This window comes from Anolis sagrei, chromosome 3 (genome assembly GCF_037176765.1).
Source record: "Anolis sagrei isolate rAnoSag1 chromosome 3, rAnoSag1.mat, whole genome shotgun sequence".
NCBI lineage: Eukaryota > Metazoa > Chordata > Lepidosauria > Squamata > Dactyloidae > Anolis > Anolis sagrei.
This window is the reverse complement of record NC_090023.1, coordinates 1,657,765-1,673,028: the sequence shown is the minus strand read 5'-3', so window position 1 is coordinate 1,673,028 and position 15,264 is coordinate 1,657,765. Positions and strand designations below refer to the sequence as shown.

The 15,264-nt window shown below is 46.4% G+C and overlaps 1 protein-coding gene across 2 annotated transcripts in view; it reads left to right on the top strand.

The window, feature by feature from the left end:
- CDCA8 (cell division cycle associated 8) overlaps window positions 1-14,902 on the top strand; it is a 30,625-nt gene extending 15,723 nt beyond the window's left edge. For both annotated transcript variants that reach the window (XM_067466392.1, XM_067466393.1), the window contains exons 7-11: window positions 6,438-6,508; window positions 9,111-9,209; window positions 10,102-10,231; window positions 12,419-12,505; window positions 13,900-14,902. In XM_067466392.1, coding sequence (XP_067322493.1) covers window positions 6,438-6,508; window positions 9,111-9,209; window positions 10,102-10,231; window positions 12,419-12,505; window positions 13,900-13,926 — 414 coding nt within the window. In that variant the 3' untranslated portion in view covers window positions 13,927-14,902. The remainder of the gene's footprint in view (window positions 1-6,437; window positions 6,509-9,110; window positions 9,210-10,101; window positions 10,232-12,418; window positions 12,506-13,899) is intronic.
- The last annotated feature ends 362 nt before the right edge of the window (window positions 14,903-15,264 follow it).

The window sequence follows — 15,264 nt, the reverse complement described above, 5'->3', positions numbered from 1 at the left end:
TGTAAGACTGTTGACAGAGGGATCATGGCGATCATGAAAAGCAGTGGGGACAATAACTCTCCCTTCCTGGAAAATTCCTTGATGTTGACAAGTCTGTAGTTTTCATTCCCAACAAACAGTTCAGTTATTCCAGGACTTCATCATATTTCCAATCAAAGTTCCAACGTTTTTACAAATCCCGATGGTGCCTAGGCACTTGATGATCCAACGGTGTGGGAGTGAGTCAAAGGCTTTTTTGTAGTCAATCCACCTCATATTATTATTATTTATTTATTTACTTTACTTTACTTATATACCGCTGTTCTCAGCCCGAGGGCGACTCACAGCGGTTCACAACCAGTAAAAACAGCAATAATTCAATGCAAATAATGTAACAACAATTAACAAATAACATATTATCCAAACAATAGAATTACTACATTAACCAATCACTATCGTCTCATCATCTAAAAACATAATCCAAAATTCATCATCCATTGATCCATTCCTATGTTCATTGCCGGTCATTGCACTAGTTATTCGAACGCTTGCACAAATAGCCAGGTCTTCAGTTTTTTGCGGAACACCATTAGAGATGCTGCCAGCCTAATGTCCGTGGGAAGGGCGTTCCACAGCCGAGGAGCCACCACCGAGAAGGCCCTATCTCTCGTCCCCGCCAGCCGTGCTTGAGAAGCAGGCGGGATCGAGAGCAGGGTCTCCCCGGAAGATCTCAAAGTCCTGGTGGGTTCATAGGCAGAGATGCGGTCGGAAAGGTATTTTGGGCCGGAACCGTTTAAGGCTTTATAGGCCAACGCCAGCACTTTGAATTCCGCCCAGTAGCAGATTGGCAGCCAGTAGAGCTGGCGCAACAGGGGGGTTGTATGCTCCCTGCGCTCCGCTCCTGTTAGAATCATGGCTGCCGCAGGTTGGACTAGTTGGAGCTTCCGGGCCGTCTTCAAGGGCAACCCCACGTAGAGAGCGTTGCAGTAGTCTAGGCGGGATGTAACCAGAGCGTGGACTACCGTGGCCAAGTCAGACTTCCCAAGGAACGGGCGCAGCTGGTGCCCAAGCTTTAGCTGTGCAAATGCTCCCCTGGTCACCGCCGAAACCTGAGGTTCCAGGCTCAGCGATGAGTCCAGGATCACACCCAAGCTGCGAACCTGCGTCTTCAGGGGGAGTGTCACCCCGTCCAACACAGGCTGTAACCCTATGCCCTGTTCGGCCTTGCGACTGACCAGGAGGACCTCTGTCTTGTCTGGATTCAGTTTCAATTTGTTCGCCCTCATCCAGACCATCACAGCGGCCAAGCACCGGTTCAGGACCTGGACAGCCTCCTTAGTAGCAGGTTTTTATTATTATTTATTTATTATTATTATTTATTTCTACTTTGCTTTATCTCTCCTGCAGGAGACTCTGTACTCTTGCAGAAGCAAAGTTTTGCCAGTTTGATAAACTTTCCCCATGTTTTTATGAGAGAGCCAATTAGGAAAGGGCATTGATGACCCAGGCACAGAAATCGTGTTGCACAGTGAATCAAAAGATAGCAAACAGGTCAAGCAAGCCTGCTTTTGAAGTCATTTCCGACTTACAGCAACTCTGAACTTTTATGCTTCAAGACAAGCCTTCCACATTCCTTTGGCTAGAGAGCATGGCGGCACTTTGGACATTGGACCGGACCATAGGATTGTTATAATAATGGAAACGGCTATATGATTGTGATAACTAATGTTATTGTTTTTAATCTGTTGTGTATTTATTAGGGCTGGGCAACCACGGAAAAAATTATTTCTAAACTCGATTCGTTTTTGGGGTTTTTTTGCGTTTCAATATTTAAAAGAATTCCGAAATTTTTCTTTAAAAAAGTTCGATATTTACGAAATTTCGTAAAATTACGAAACGAATACGAATCGATTCGTTAATGGCGGACGCGACCGCGCAATATGCTAAAAAACCTCCAAATGGGGCAGGGGGAACTTCTGAAGCTTCCCTCTCCCTCTGTTGTTGACTGTTGGTGTGATATTTATAATTTTTTTTCACTGATTAAACAAACAACAACTATAAAACTTGCCCCAGACATGCGGAAATAATAACGAAACGATTTCGAAACGATTTCGAAACGAATACGAAGCAATTACGAAACGAATTGAAAAATTCGTTTCGTTTTTTAGATGCTCCTGAATGGTTCGTTATCGCTTCGTAACAAAAAAAACCCCCAAAAAACGAATTTTTAACGAATTACGAAATTACGAAACGAAACCGCCCAGCCCTAGTATTTATGGTTTTATATTGTTGTTATATTGATATTTGCGGCATCGGATTGTTGCCAATGTTAGCCGCTCTGGGGCCCCCCTTGGGAGTACAGGAGGGCGGGGTAGCAATGTTGTAAATAAATACAATAAAATAACTCTAAAGCAGGGTTTCTCAACCTGGGGTCGGGAAAAATTAACAAAGCCAGCGGACCTGATGGGATCCCTGCTGAAATCTTTAAAGAGGGAGGACTTGAGCTGACCCAACAACTCCACAAGCTCATTGAAAATGTGTGGGTGATCTGGAAAATCCCAGCAGATTTCATGCCATTGAATCCCTTCAAGACATGGGGGTTCTGTGTGGGAAGTTTGGCCCAATTCTATCGGTGGGCTTCAGAATGCTCTTTGATTGTAGGTGAACTATAAATCCCAGCAACTACAGCTCCCACATGTCACGGTCTATTTTTTTCCCCAAACTCCACCAGTGTTTACAAGTCGCTTTGATCCACGCTGGGCTGGACGCCGCATTAGATGCAGTCTCTGTGAATGTGACACAAGCACCTGCTTGTCCGATTTTGTTGGATTCTTTTCAGTTTGTGAAACCCGAGGATGTGGACAAGATACTTGGAGGAATGAGACCCACCACGTCCATCCTAGACCCCTGCCCATCCTGGCTTCTGAAAGAGGCCAGAGGGGGATTGGCCGAGTGGGTAACGGTGGTGGTGAATGCCTCCCTTCGGGAAGGCAAGATTCCAGCGAGCCTAAAACAGGCTGTTGTAAAGCCGCTGTTGAAGAAACCATCACTGGACCCCACTAAATTGGACAACTTTCGGCCTGTTTCCAATCTTCCCTTCTTGGGCAAAGTCATGGAAAGCGTGGTGGCCTCACAACTCCAGGTATTCTTGAGAGACACGGATAGTCTGGATCCGGCACAGTCTGGTTTCAGACCGGGACATGGTACCGAGACGGTCTTGGTCGCCTTAGTGGATGATCTGCGCTGGGAGCTAGACAGGGGGAGTGTGTCCCTGTTGGTGCTCCTGGACCTCTCAGCGGCCTTCGATACCGTCGACCACGGTATTCTTCTGGGGCGCCTTGCAGAGATGGGTCTTGGGGGCACTGCTCTGCAGTGGCTCCGGTCATTTCTGGAGGGTCGTACTCAGAAGGTGTTATTGGGGGACTCCTGTTCAACGCCGCAGCCGTTGACCTGTGGCGTTCCTCAGGGCTCCATCTTGTCCCCCTTGCTGTTTAACATCTACATGAAGCCGCTGGGTGAGATCATCCGGAGTTTCGGGGTGCGGTGTCATCTGTACGCAGATGATGTCCAACTCTGTCACTCCTTCCCACCTGCTACTAAGGAGGCCGTCGAAGTCCTGAACCGGTGCCTGGCCGCTGTAATGGTCTGGATGAGGGCGAACAAACTGAAATTAAATCCAGACAAGACAGAGGTACTCCTGGTCAGTCGCAAGGCCGAACAGGGTATAGGGTTACAGCCTGTGCTGGACGGGGTCGCACTCCCCTTGAAGGCGCAGGTTCGCAGCTTGGGTGTGACCCTGGACTCATCCCTGAGCCTGGATCCCCAGGTTTCAGCGGTGACCAGGGGAGCATTTGCACAGCTCAGGCTCGTGCGCCAGCTGCGCCCGTATCTTGGGAAGTCTGACTTGGCCACGGTGGTACACGCTTTGGTCACATCCCGCCTCGACTACTGCAACGCTCTCTACGTGGGGCTGCCCTTGAAGACGGCCCGGAAGCTTCAGCTAGTCCAACGCGCGGCAGCCATGGTGTTAACGGGAGCAGGACGCAGAGAGCATACAACGCCCCTGCTGTCCCAGCTCCACTGGCTGCCGATCTGCTACCGGGCCCAATTTAAGGTGCTGGTATTATCCTACAAAGCCCTAAACGGTTCCGGCCCAAAATACCTTGCAGACCGCATCTCGGCCTATGAGCCCACGAGGGCCTTGAGATCATCCGGGGAGGCCCTTCTCTCGGTCCCGCCTGCCTCACAGGCACGTCTGGCGGGGACGAGAGAGCGGGCCTTCTCGGTGGTGGCCCCCCGGCTGTGGAACACCCTCCCTGTTGAAGTTAGACAGGCGCCCTCCTTGTTGGCCTTTCGTAGGGGCCTGAAAACATGGCTCTTCGAGCAGGCCTTCAACTGAGAATATCTTGAACGACACTGGAATGGACTAGGATTATGAAATTGGCTATGACCCCAGGACCTGACGAAGCGGATTTTTTAGTATAAGTATATGTCATGTTGTATTGTCTGGTTTGTATTGTCTAGATTTATTGTACACTGTCCTTTTTTGTTGCTGTTCACCGCCCCGAGTCGCCCTCGGGCTGAGAGGGGCGGTCAATAAATGCAATAAATAAATAAATAAATAAATAATAAATTTGGGCATATTGAGTATCCGTGCCAAGTTTGGTCCAGATCCATCATTGTTTGAGTCCACAGTGCTCTCTGGATGTAGGTGAACTACAACTCCCAAACTCAAGGTCAATGCTACCCAACCCTTCCAATATTTTCTATTGGTCATGGGAGTTGTGTATGCCAAGTTTGGTTCCATTTCATCATTGGTGAAGTTCAGAATGCTCTTTGATTGTGGGTGGACTATCAATCCCAGAAACTACAACTCCCAAAATCAATTCACCTGAAACCCACCAGTGTCCAAATTTGGTCGTATTGGGTATTTGTGCCAAATTTGGTCCAGTGAATGAAAACACATCCTGCATATCGGATATTTTGTTATTGTTTTGTTTTATTTATGAGTTATTTATTGTTGTATTGTTGTCGTTGTGTTTTATTGATGTATTTGGGCTCGGCCTCTTGTAAGCCGCACCTGCGGGAGATGGTAGCGGGGTATAAATAAAGGTTGTTTATTATTATTAATTATTATTATTATTTATTATTATTATTTATTATTATTATATTTACATTACAGTTCATAACAGTAGCAAAATTATAATTATAAAAACATTATTATTTATTATTATTATTATTATTATATTTACATTACAGTTCATAACAGTAGCAAAATTATAATTATAAAAATATATTTATTTATTATTATTGTTATTATATTTACATTACAGTTCATAACAGTAGCAAATTATAATTATAAAAATATAATTATTTATTATTATTATTATTATTATTATATTTACATTACAGTTCATAACAGTAGCAAAATTATAATTATAAAAACATAATTTATTATTATTATTATTATTATTATATTTACATTACAGTTCATAACAGTAGCAAAATTATTATAAAAATATAATTATTAATTATTATTATTATTATATTTACATTACAGTTCATAACAGTAGCAAAATTATAATTGTAAAAATATAATTATTTATTATTATTATTATTATACTTACATTACAGTTCATAACAGTAGCAAAATTATAATTATAAAAACATAATTATTTATTATTATTATTATTATTATTATATTTACATTACAGTTCATAACAGTAGCAAAATTATAATTATAAAAATATAATTATTTATTATTATTATTATATTTACATTACAGTTCATAACAGTAGCAAAATTATAATTATCAAAATATAATTATTTATTATTATTATATTTACATTACAGTTCATAACAGTAGCAAAATTATAATTATAAAAATATAATTATTTATTATTATTATTATTATATTTACATTACAGTTCATAACAGTAGCAAAATTATAATTATAAAAATATAATTATTTATTATTATTATTATATTTACATTACAGTTCATAACAGTAGCAAAATTACAGTTCTGAAGTAGCAACAAAAAATTATTTTATGGTTGTGGGGGGGGGGGGGAGTCACCATAACATGAGGAACTGTATTAAGGGGTCGCCGCGGCATTTGGAAGGTTGAGAAACACTTCTCTAAGGCGAACCGATCAAACTGAGCAGCACTTGATCAGAAGGTGGGGGTTGCCTTTGCCTTGTTCCTCCGAGGCTGAGAGAGTGTGATTTTTTCCCAGGGTCCAGGCCCAATGCTGCCCCCGGCCCCATCTACGTTTGCCATGCAATGCAGTCTCAGAATGCCTTCTAATGGCATTGAACCACATGAGATGACAGTGTTGCACTATCATCCAGTGCAGTGCAGTGAAACTGCATGAGACGGCAGTGTAGACGAGGTGCCAGGTAAGTAAGAAGAGCTAGAGAAGAGCTTGATGTGCTCCTCCTCCTCCCTCTGTTGCAGGGCAAGCAGTCCAGCCGGAAGCCCCCCACGGCCAAGAGGACCCGCCCACCCTCCTCCCGCCTGAACCAAAGGTAACACGCAACCAAGACACTCAGGTTTTGCAAGTGGGAATGGTTCTAAGAAGGCAGTTTGGAGAATGGGATCAAGAGGGGGGAGGAGGGAGAGAACAAAAGGAAGGAATTGGGCAAAGTGCCTCAAAGAACTTCCTGACTGTGAGAGCCGTTCAGCAGTGGAACTCTCTGCCCCGGAGTGTGGTGGAGGCTCCTTCTTTGGAGGCTTTGAAGCAGAGGCTGGATGGCCATCTGTCAGGGGTGATTTCAATGCAATATTCCTGCTTCTTGGCAGAATGGGGTTGGACTGGATGAAGGCCCAGGAGGTCTCTTCCAACTCTTTGATTCTAGGATTCTAAGGCTGTTACTTCGTAATAAATCGTAATAAAAATGGCAAAAAAGCTTCGGAAGGGCAAAGGAACTTCCGGTTTTCTTAAAAACTTCAAAATCACTTCAAAAAAGATTTTTTTCTGTTTTTATTCCAAATCATAAAGATTCCAACTGGACCTAACCATGCCTGCTAGGTCAGTAGGTAGGTACGTACATACATAGAAAGAGCAAGCTTCCTTTCTGCTTCCCTGGAGAGAGACTAGGACGCAATGGAACAATGGCTTCAAACTCCAAGAGAGGAGATTCCACCTGAACACGAGGAAGAACTTCCTGACTGTGAGAGCCGTTCAGCAGTGGAACTCTCTGCCCCGGAGTGTGGTGGAGGCTCCTTCTTTGGAGGCTTTGAAACAGAGGCTGGGTGGCCATCTGTTAGGGGTGCTTTGAATGCAATATTCCTGCTTCTTGGCAGAATGGGGTTGGACTGGATGATGGCCCACGAGGTCTCTTTGATTCTAGGATTCTATGAACTTCCTGACTGTGAAAGCCGTTCAGCAGTGGAACTCTCTGCCCCGGAGTGTGGTGGAGGCTCCTTCTTTGGAAGCTTTCAAACAGAGGCTGGATGGCCATCTGTCAGGGGTGCTTTGAATGCAATATTCCTGCTTCTTGGCAGAATGGGGTTGGACTGGATGGCCCAGGAGGTCTCTTCCAACTCTTTGGTTCTATGATTCTATGAAAGATAGATACTGAGTGTATGGTAGGAAACAGGAGAGGAACGATGCAGAATGATGTTCCAGTAAGGTTTAGAAAAAGGTTTTCCAAAATCTTTCCTTTGATTGATGCCCATCATGCAAGTCTTGGGGTCCCTTCCACTGCTAGGAATCTAAGATAAGGGAGACTAATCAAGAAAATCAGTGTTGCATCCCAGTTCAAGAAACAAGACCATAAGATTAAATCCACCACCCTGGACTGTAGGAAAAGCAATCCTTGTTTATTGATGAAAAATTGGTTACAAAAGAAAGGTAAATGCAAAGTCAAAAAGCCACAGAAAAACACAGTAGTCAATAGGATCTCTGAACTTGAGCAAAACTTCAAAAGCCACAAAACAATAACCAAGAGTCTGTTAGCTTTTTACTAACCATGAACTTGGAAACAGAAGCCTCTGGGATTACTGGCCATGGAACACAGGAATTCTGCCAAGACCAGCCACAGTCCCGAACGTTGCTTGACCTAAAGAAGCACCCGGCAGGGATGCTCTTAAACCAAAGAAGCTAGTCTTAGAAACGCCCCTTGACTTTTCTGTTTGGGCCTCTTTCTGCTGAAGCCGCTGTGACCTTCGTACAGACTGGGAGACAAATCTATCTCTCACTATCTGTTCTCTCCGGAGCTCATTATCTAGCCCAGGTGGGGAGATATCACGGCTAACTTCCAAAACATTCTCTTCTAACTGTTGGGTTTCATTTTCATTCCCACTGACCTCTGCATCAACAACAGATTCCACACTGTCAGGGTCAGGGAAAGCTTGCTCAGTTTGAAAAACGATCGGAGAATCCTGTTCACACAGATCAGGATCAGGCTGAACCCCAACAATCAGGGTGGCCACCTGTTGGGAGGGCTTTGATGGTGTCCTCCTGCCTGGCAGAAAGGAAGGGAGGGGCTGGGCTGGGTGGCCTTTGGGTTCCCTCCCAACACCAGGATTCTGGGGCTGGGCTGGGCTAGTGTAATGTGAATATTTACATGTAATTTTGTGTAATGCCTGTGAATGTAACCCGATTGCATTACCAAAGAGTGTATTGACTCTGAAAGGGTTCATCAGTCAAGCCTCTAATGACCTGTGAAGTTGTGACCCTGAGTGTGCCTGGAACGCGTAGGGAGGAGCCAGAGATAAGATTTCATTTGTCCTTCTTCCTTCGATGCTTTTGTCTTGTTTCTGTCTTTCTGGTTGGGTGTCAACGCGAGTGTGTGCTGTATATTTGATCTACTCAGTGAAGCTATATGTTTGCTTTTACTGAAGTCTCAAAGTGTCCATTCTTCTAAGCTTCAAAGCTTCTGTCACACTCTGACATTTGCAACACTAGGATTCTATGATAACGGAGGCTGATCAAGTACAAATCTGGGTGACCATCTGTTGGGAGGACTTTGATGGTGTCTTCCTGCCTGGGGCTGGGGTGGATGGTCTTTGGGGTCCCTCCCAACGCCAGGATTCTGGGCCAGGCCTGAAGACCATGGGCCTGACTGCCTGGTCTCCTTCTCCTGTCACGACTTGTGTGTTGACATGTTCTTGAATTTCTTGCAGGGCCAGCAAAGGCAAGCTGACCACTCCGGTGCTGGCCAGAGGTGCTGCCACCACCACCCAGGGGGTCACCCCGGGATTCGTCCCCAGGTTTGATTCCAGGTGAGCTGAGGGCTTGCTTGCTTGCTTGCTTCCCTCCTTCCTTCCTTCCTTCCTTCCTTCCTTCTCCTCTTCCCTTTCTTCTTGTCTTCCTCTCTTTCGTTTTATCACTTTTCTCCCTCCCTCACACTCTCCTTCCTTCCTTCCTTCCTTCCTTCTCCTCTTCCCTTTCTTCTTGTCTTCCTTCCTTTATCACTTTTCTCCCTCCCTCACACCCTCCTTCCTTTTTTCCTTCCTTCCTTCCTTTCTCCTTTCCCTTCCCCTCATCTTTCCTTATTTCTTTCCTCACTCTGTCCTTCACCGCTTTCCCTCCTTCCTTTCCTCCCTCTCATCTTTCCTTCTCTTTTCTGACTCACACTCTATTCCATCCTTCCTTTCCTTCTCATCCTTCCTTCTCTCTTTCCTCCCTCCCTTTTCTCCCTTTCATCTTTCCTTATCTCTTTTCTCCTTCCTTCCTTCCTTTCTTCCCTCCTTCCCCTTTCCCTCCTTTTCCTCCCTTTCATTTTTCTTATCGCTTTTCTCTTTCCTTCCTTTCCTTCCCTCTTCACTCTCCCTCCCTCTCTCCTGTCTCTTTCCTTCCTCTCCTTCCTTCCTTCTCCTCTTCCCATTCTTCTTGTCTTCCTTCCTTTCCTCTTCCCTTACCACTTTTCTCCCTCCCTCACACCTTCCTTCCTTCCTTCCTTCCTTCCTTCCTTCCTTCCTTCCTTCCTTCCTTCTTTCCTTCTCTCCCCAGCCTGCATCCCAGCTCAGAGGGCAGGGTGGGGGGCTTTCTTTCTGGGGAGGGAATGGGGCAGACCTGTGTGTCCCCGGCCTCCCTCTCTTCCTTGTCTGACGGGAGAGAGCAAGCCCTGCCCTTGAGGAAGGGTCTTCATGCTCTCCTACTCTTGTTTCCCAGCGTCTTCAAGACCCCTGGGTTGCGGGCCCCTGCCCCCCACGAGCCCGTCTTCAGCGTCTCCGCCAACGGCAGCCCCTTGGCAGGAAGCAGCAGCGACGTCTTCGTCACCCTTCCCATCGGCAAAGGGGAGGTCAGTCCAGCGCTGGACTATGGGGTCAAGGGGTGGGGGAAGGGCGGCGGGGAGCATTCGGGGGTCCTTGCTCAGGGTGACTCTCCACAGGTGGCAAGGTAGAGCCACTGTGGGTCTCCTTGTCGAGAGAAAGAGCAGGGTGTAAATAAAAGAGAAAGAAGTGGGTATACATAAACATCATCATCTTCCATCTGAATACGAGGAAGAACTTCCTGACTGTGAGAGCCGTTCAGCAGTGGAACTCTCTGCCCCGGAGTGTGGTGGAGGCTCCTTCTTTGGAAGCTTTTAAGCAGAGGCTGGGTGGCCATCTGTCAGGGGTGATTTGAATGCAATCTTCCTGCTTCTTGGCAGAATGGGGTTGGACTGGATGATGGCCCAGGAGGTCTCTTCCAACTCTTAAGATGAACTTCCTGACTGTGAGAGCCGTTCAGCAGTGGAACTCTCTGCCCCGGAGTGTGGTGGAGGCTCCTTCTATGGAGGCTTTTAAGCAGAGGCTGGATGGCCATCTGTCAGGGGTGATTTGAATGCAATCTTCCTGCTTCTTGGCAGTATGGGGTTGGACTGGATGATGGCCCAGGAGGTCTCTTCCAACTCTTAAGATGAACTTCCTGACTGTGAGAGCCGTTCAGCAGTGGAACTCTCTGCCCCGGAGTGTGGTGGAGGCTCCTTCTTTGGAGGCTTTTAAACAGAGGCTGGATGGCCATCTGTCAGGGGTGATTTGAATGCAATCTTCCTGCTTCTTGGCAGAATGGGGTTGGACTGGATGATGGCCCAGGAGGTCTCTTCCAACTCTTAAGATGAACTTCCTGACTGTGAGAGCCGTTCAGCAGTGGAACTCTCTGCCCCGGAGTGTGGTGGAGACTCCTTCTTTGGAAGCTTTTAAGCAGAGGCTGGATGGCCATCTGTCAGGGGTGCTTTGAATGCAATATTCCTGCTTCTTGGCAGAAAGGGGTTGGACTGGATGATGGCCCAGGAGGTCTCTTCCAACTCTTTGAGTCTATGATTCTATAATAATGGGGAAAGGTGATAGTAATAATAGTAATAATAATAATAATAATAATAATAATAATCTATATATATATAAATACTCTGGTCATAATGAGTACCTTAAAAACAAAAGAACCAATGAACAAAATCACACCAAATTTGGCAACAAAACGTCTCACAACACAAGGAGTGACCTTCACTCAAAAAATTATCATTTTGTTATTTGGGAATTGTAGTTGCTGGGATTTATAGTTCACCTACAATCAAAAAGCATTCTGAACTCCATCAACGATGGAATTGAACCAAACTTGGCACACAGAACTCCCTTGACCCAAAGTTAGCTATTGGGGGAAGTGAGGGCAGGACCAGGAAGGAAGCCCATTGCAAGCATAGAGGGCAAATCCAATGAAGGGCCTGTTGCTCCCATTCTGTATCTTTGCATTTCGTTTTTTCTGACAAAGTGGAGTATCTTGCATTTGTCCCTGTTGAGCTTCATTTTCTTAGTTTTGTCCCATCTCTCTAATCTGTCAAGATCGTTTTGAATCCTGACAGATTAGAGAGATGAATGGCCAAAACTAACAAAATGAAGTTCAACAGGGACAAATGCAAGATACTCCACTTAGGCAGAAAAAACGAAATGCAAAGTTACAGAATAGAGGCAACCAAAGCAGGGCCTCCACTTGAGAGTAGGAAACGAGGGTGGGTTTCTCACCAGAGAGGCGTGTAGCATCCTTTGCATTGGTTTGCCACCGCCTCTCCATACTCCTTCCTGGGGGCGGGTGATAGTAAACAAAGAGACCCTCTTGCCTCCCCAAAAAGGGCCGGTCTTGTTCTTGTATACGATCTTTGCTTGACCTCTTGGGCTCAGTCTTGGGCAGAACGCCATGCGAGGAGAGAAGGAAGAGTGGCTTGAGTGCTGGGCAGGAGGCTGAGGGGTTTGGGGGGTGGGTTCACCCTGCAACCCCCATCAGAAAGACCCCCGGAGTCCTGTCTCTGCTCTGAAGGCACAAGAGTGAAAGGATCAGGAAGGAGAAGAGAAGTAGAAGTAGAAGAAGGGACACCTTCTGTCCCTCCACCTCCTTTCCATCCACACAATGCCAAGCCATGGGGGCGGGGGGGTCTTCAAGGTGATCCCAGGGCAAGGAGACCCTTCTGGAAACGCCTGCTCTCCTTGACAATGTCCTCTGTCTCCCTCCTCAGAGCATCCGTGTCAAGGCCAGCGACCTCACGGAGAAGGACCTTCAGCGCCTGAACCCGGCTGCTCTCGGGAGCATGAAGAAGCTCTCGGTAAGAGGCACCCCACCTTTGCTGTGTTCCCTGTGGGGCCAGAAGTGCCCCCACCCCTGGTTTATGTTGGTTTCTCACGTTGGAAGACCTCTTTCCTGTGGGTTCTGCTTATTGCGGAGGGAGGGGACCTTAGGCTTCTCCTTGAGAGAAAAGCAGGACAACAACAACAACAATAACAGTTTCTGATGTGGGCTCTGAGCTGCTGGCTTCCATTCAGGGCTGTCTGTGCTTCCTTTGGTGCCTAAACCAGATACTACACAAGGTTGGCTGTTAGGAATTGTGGAAGTTGATGCCCAAAATGTCTAGAGGGAGGGTCCAAGATGCCCATGCCTACCTTCCTTTAACTGGGTCGTTAGCTGTCCCATCTAGGGCTGAGAACGGAAAGCCTTGATGACTGTCTTGCCCAAGACAACGCCTTGTCCAAGGTCACCCTGTGAGTTTCCATGGCAAACTAGGGATTCAAACCCTTTTTCAGTGGTCAAACCACAATGCCATGTTGCTAGCCTAAGATCATGCCTGTTGTGCGAGTGGGCTTATTAACAAAAGACCCTCCCCATAAATATACAGTAGAGTAACTTATCAGAAGCAGCGTGACCCAACACCAGTCACCCAAAGTGATGAAAAGAACTAATGTTATCTCTTCCATAGGAGGTCTTTTCTTTCTGGTTGCACTATTTACAAGAACTAGGTTTTCATAACACAAATAAATAAAAACATAATAGCTTTACACTCCGTCTTCACATAGGAGAGTTTCTCACACAAGGCTTATCTCAGACTGAGGTTTACCTCACGCTCCTCAGGACGACACCAGCTTTGGCTCCTTGACTCTAACAGGCTTCGGCCTACTCACTCTCCTCACGATCACACTAGCTTTGGCTCCTTGACTCTAACGGGCTTCGGCCTACTCCTCAGGACGACACTAGCTTTGGCCCACTTGCTCTAACAGGCTTTGCCCTACTCACTCTTTCAGTGCTTGACTCACACTTTTGGTGTCGAATGCGAATTGGGGGAGGGGGCTGCCGAGGCACAGGCCAGCAAGACCCAAAAAGAGGATCCGGAACACCTGGCGAGACAATAAGCACCAGTAAAGATTTTCCCTATTTCCCAATAAATCTCACCAGGTTGAAGCAAAAGCCACCGAGGTTTATTTCTATTCCAACTGGAAAGGATGACGAGCGCAGTAATCTGCCAACAAATTGACATCCCCCTGAGCAGAGGTTTATGGAATATATAGCTTTCAGATTCCAAACCCAAGTATCGAAGGTGGAGGCATTACTTTTCATTCAACCCTCGTAGTCACAGCTCTAGCCCAGAAGCCACCTCTCCGCCTATTTGCCCTTGTTTGTCATCCTTTGCGTTGCTGCTTCACCCGAGCTCTGTTTCCCTCTCTCCAGGCCCAGATCCTGCGCTTGTGCAAGTAGAAGACCAGCGGCTATTTCGAACTTGTTTGGAGACCTGTTGTTTTCTGGGGAGTGGACTTTGGCCTTCAGACACGCCTCTGTGTTGGGACTTGGACCAGGGAGGTGGTGGGCAAATGGAGACCCCAGGCATCACCCTGCAGCTGGATTTGGGAAGGGGCTGCACGAGGCACTTCCGCTGTCCAAGCATCCCTCTTGCTTTGACCTCTGGCCACCTCTTCATCACAGCCAAGAGGAAGAGGGCTAAAGAGTGGCCCTCACTTGCCAGTTCCCCTTGTTTTTCTGGGGTGGGGGGCTGCCCTTTTCCCTCTCCCTCCCCGTGGTTGTCTGTCTCTCTGGCCAGCCAATATCCTTTGTTTTTAACGTTTTGCCTTTTGTACTTAGAAAGACTCCTACTTCAGGTGTGTGTCCTTTGAACAAGTCTTTCGGTTGGCCATGTTTTTAGAACTGAATTGAAATGCCCTGAATAAAAAGTAATAGCAATACATTGTCGAAGGCTTTCTTGGTCGGATTTGCTGGGTTGCTGTGAGTTTTCCAGACTGTGGCCATGTTCCAGAAGCATTCTCTCCTGACATTTTGACTGCATCTATGGCAGGCATCCTCAGAGACCTCAGGACCCTTCCTTTCCCCCCTTCGCCGCTTAAGCGGCGGAGGGGGAAAAGGAAAGGGCCTGAGGTCTCTGAGGATGCCTGCCGTAGTTGTGGGTGAAACATCAGGAGAGAATGCTTCTGGAACATGGCCACACAGTCTGGAAAACTCACAGCAACCCAATAACAATACACTTTATTTATAAAGAGCCACCCCTCTGCGAGAGTCTCCCAAGCCACTGCCCTCTTGTCTGTTTCCTTGTCTTATTTATGGCTTTTCTTATGTACTCTTGTATTGGAAATGCAGAGGTATTTTTGGAGACCTGCTCTTCCGGGTGATGTCGCCTATACTTAGATGTTCTTGCAACTTAAAATAAATTTAGCAGTTCCAAGTGTTGCGCTTTCTATTTCTGCTGCTAGACATCTGTGTTTGAAAACCGAAGTTATCCGTTGGGTTGGGAGGGCAGGCCTATTGCATGCCTACATATTCCAGAATGTATTATTTACTTTATTTATATACAGCTTTTCTCAGCCCTCAGGCGACTCAAAGCAGTGAATTGTGTATACTAGTGTACCTAATGTACAGAGATGGGTGAGTGAGGTAAGTTAGGTAGGTAGGTAGGTAGAGAGATGGGTGAGAGGATGAATGGATAGAAATAGGTATGATTGGAAGAATTAAATGATGGAGAGATAGATAGATAGATAGATAGATAGATAGATAGATAGATTTGATTGATGGAGAGGTAGGTAGGTA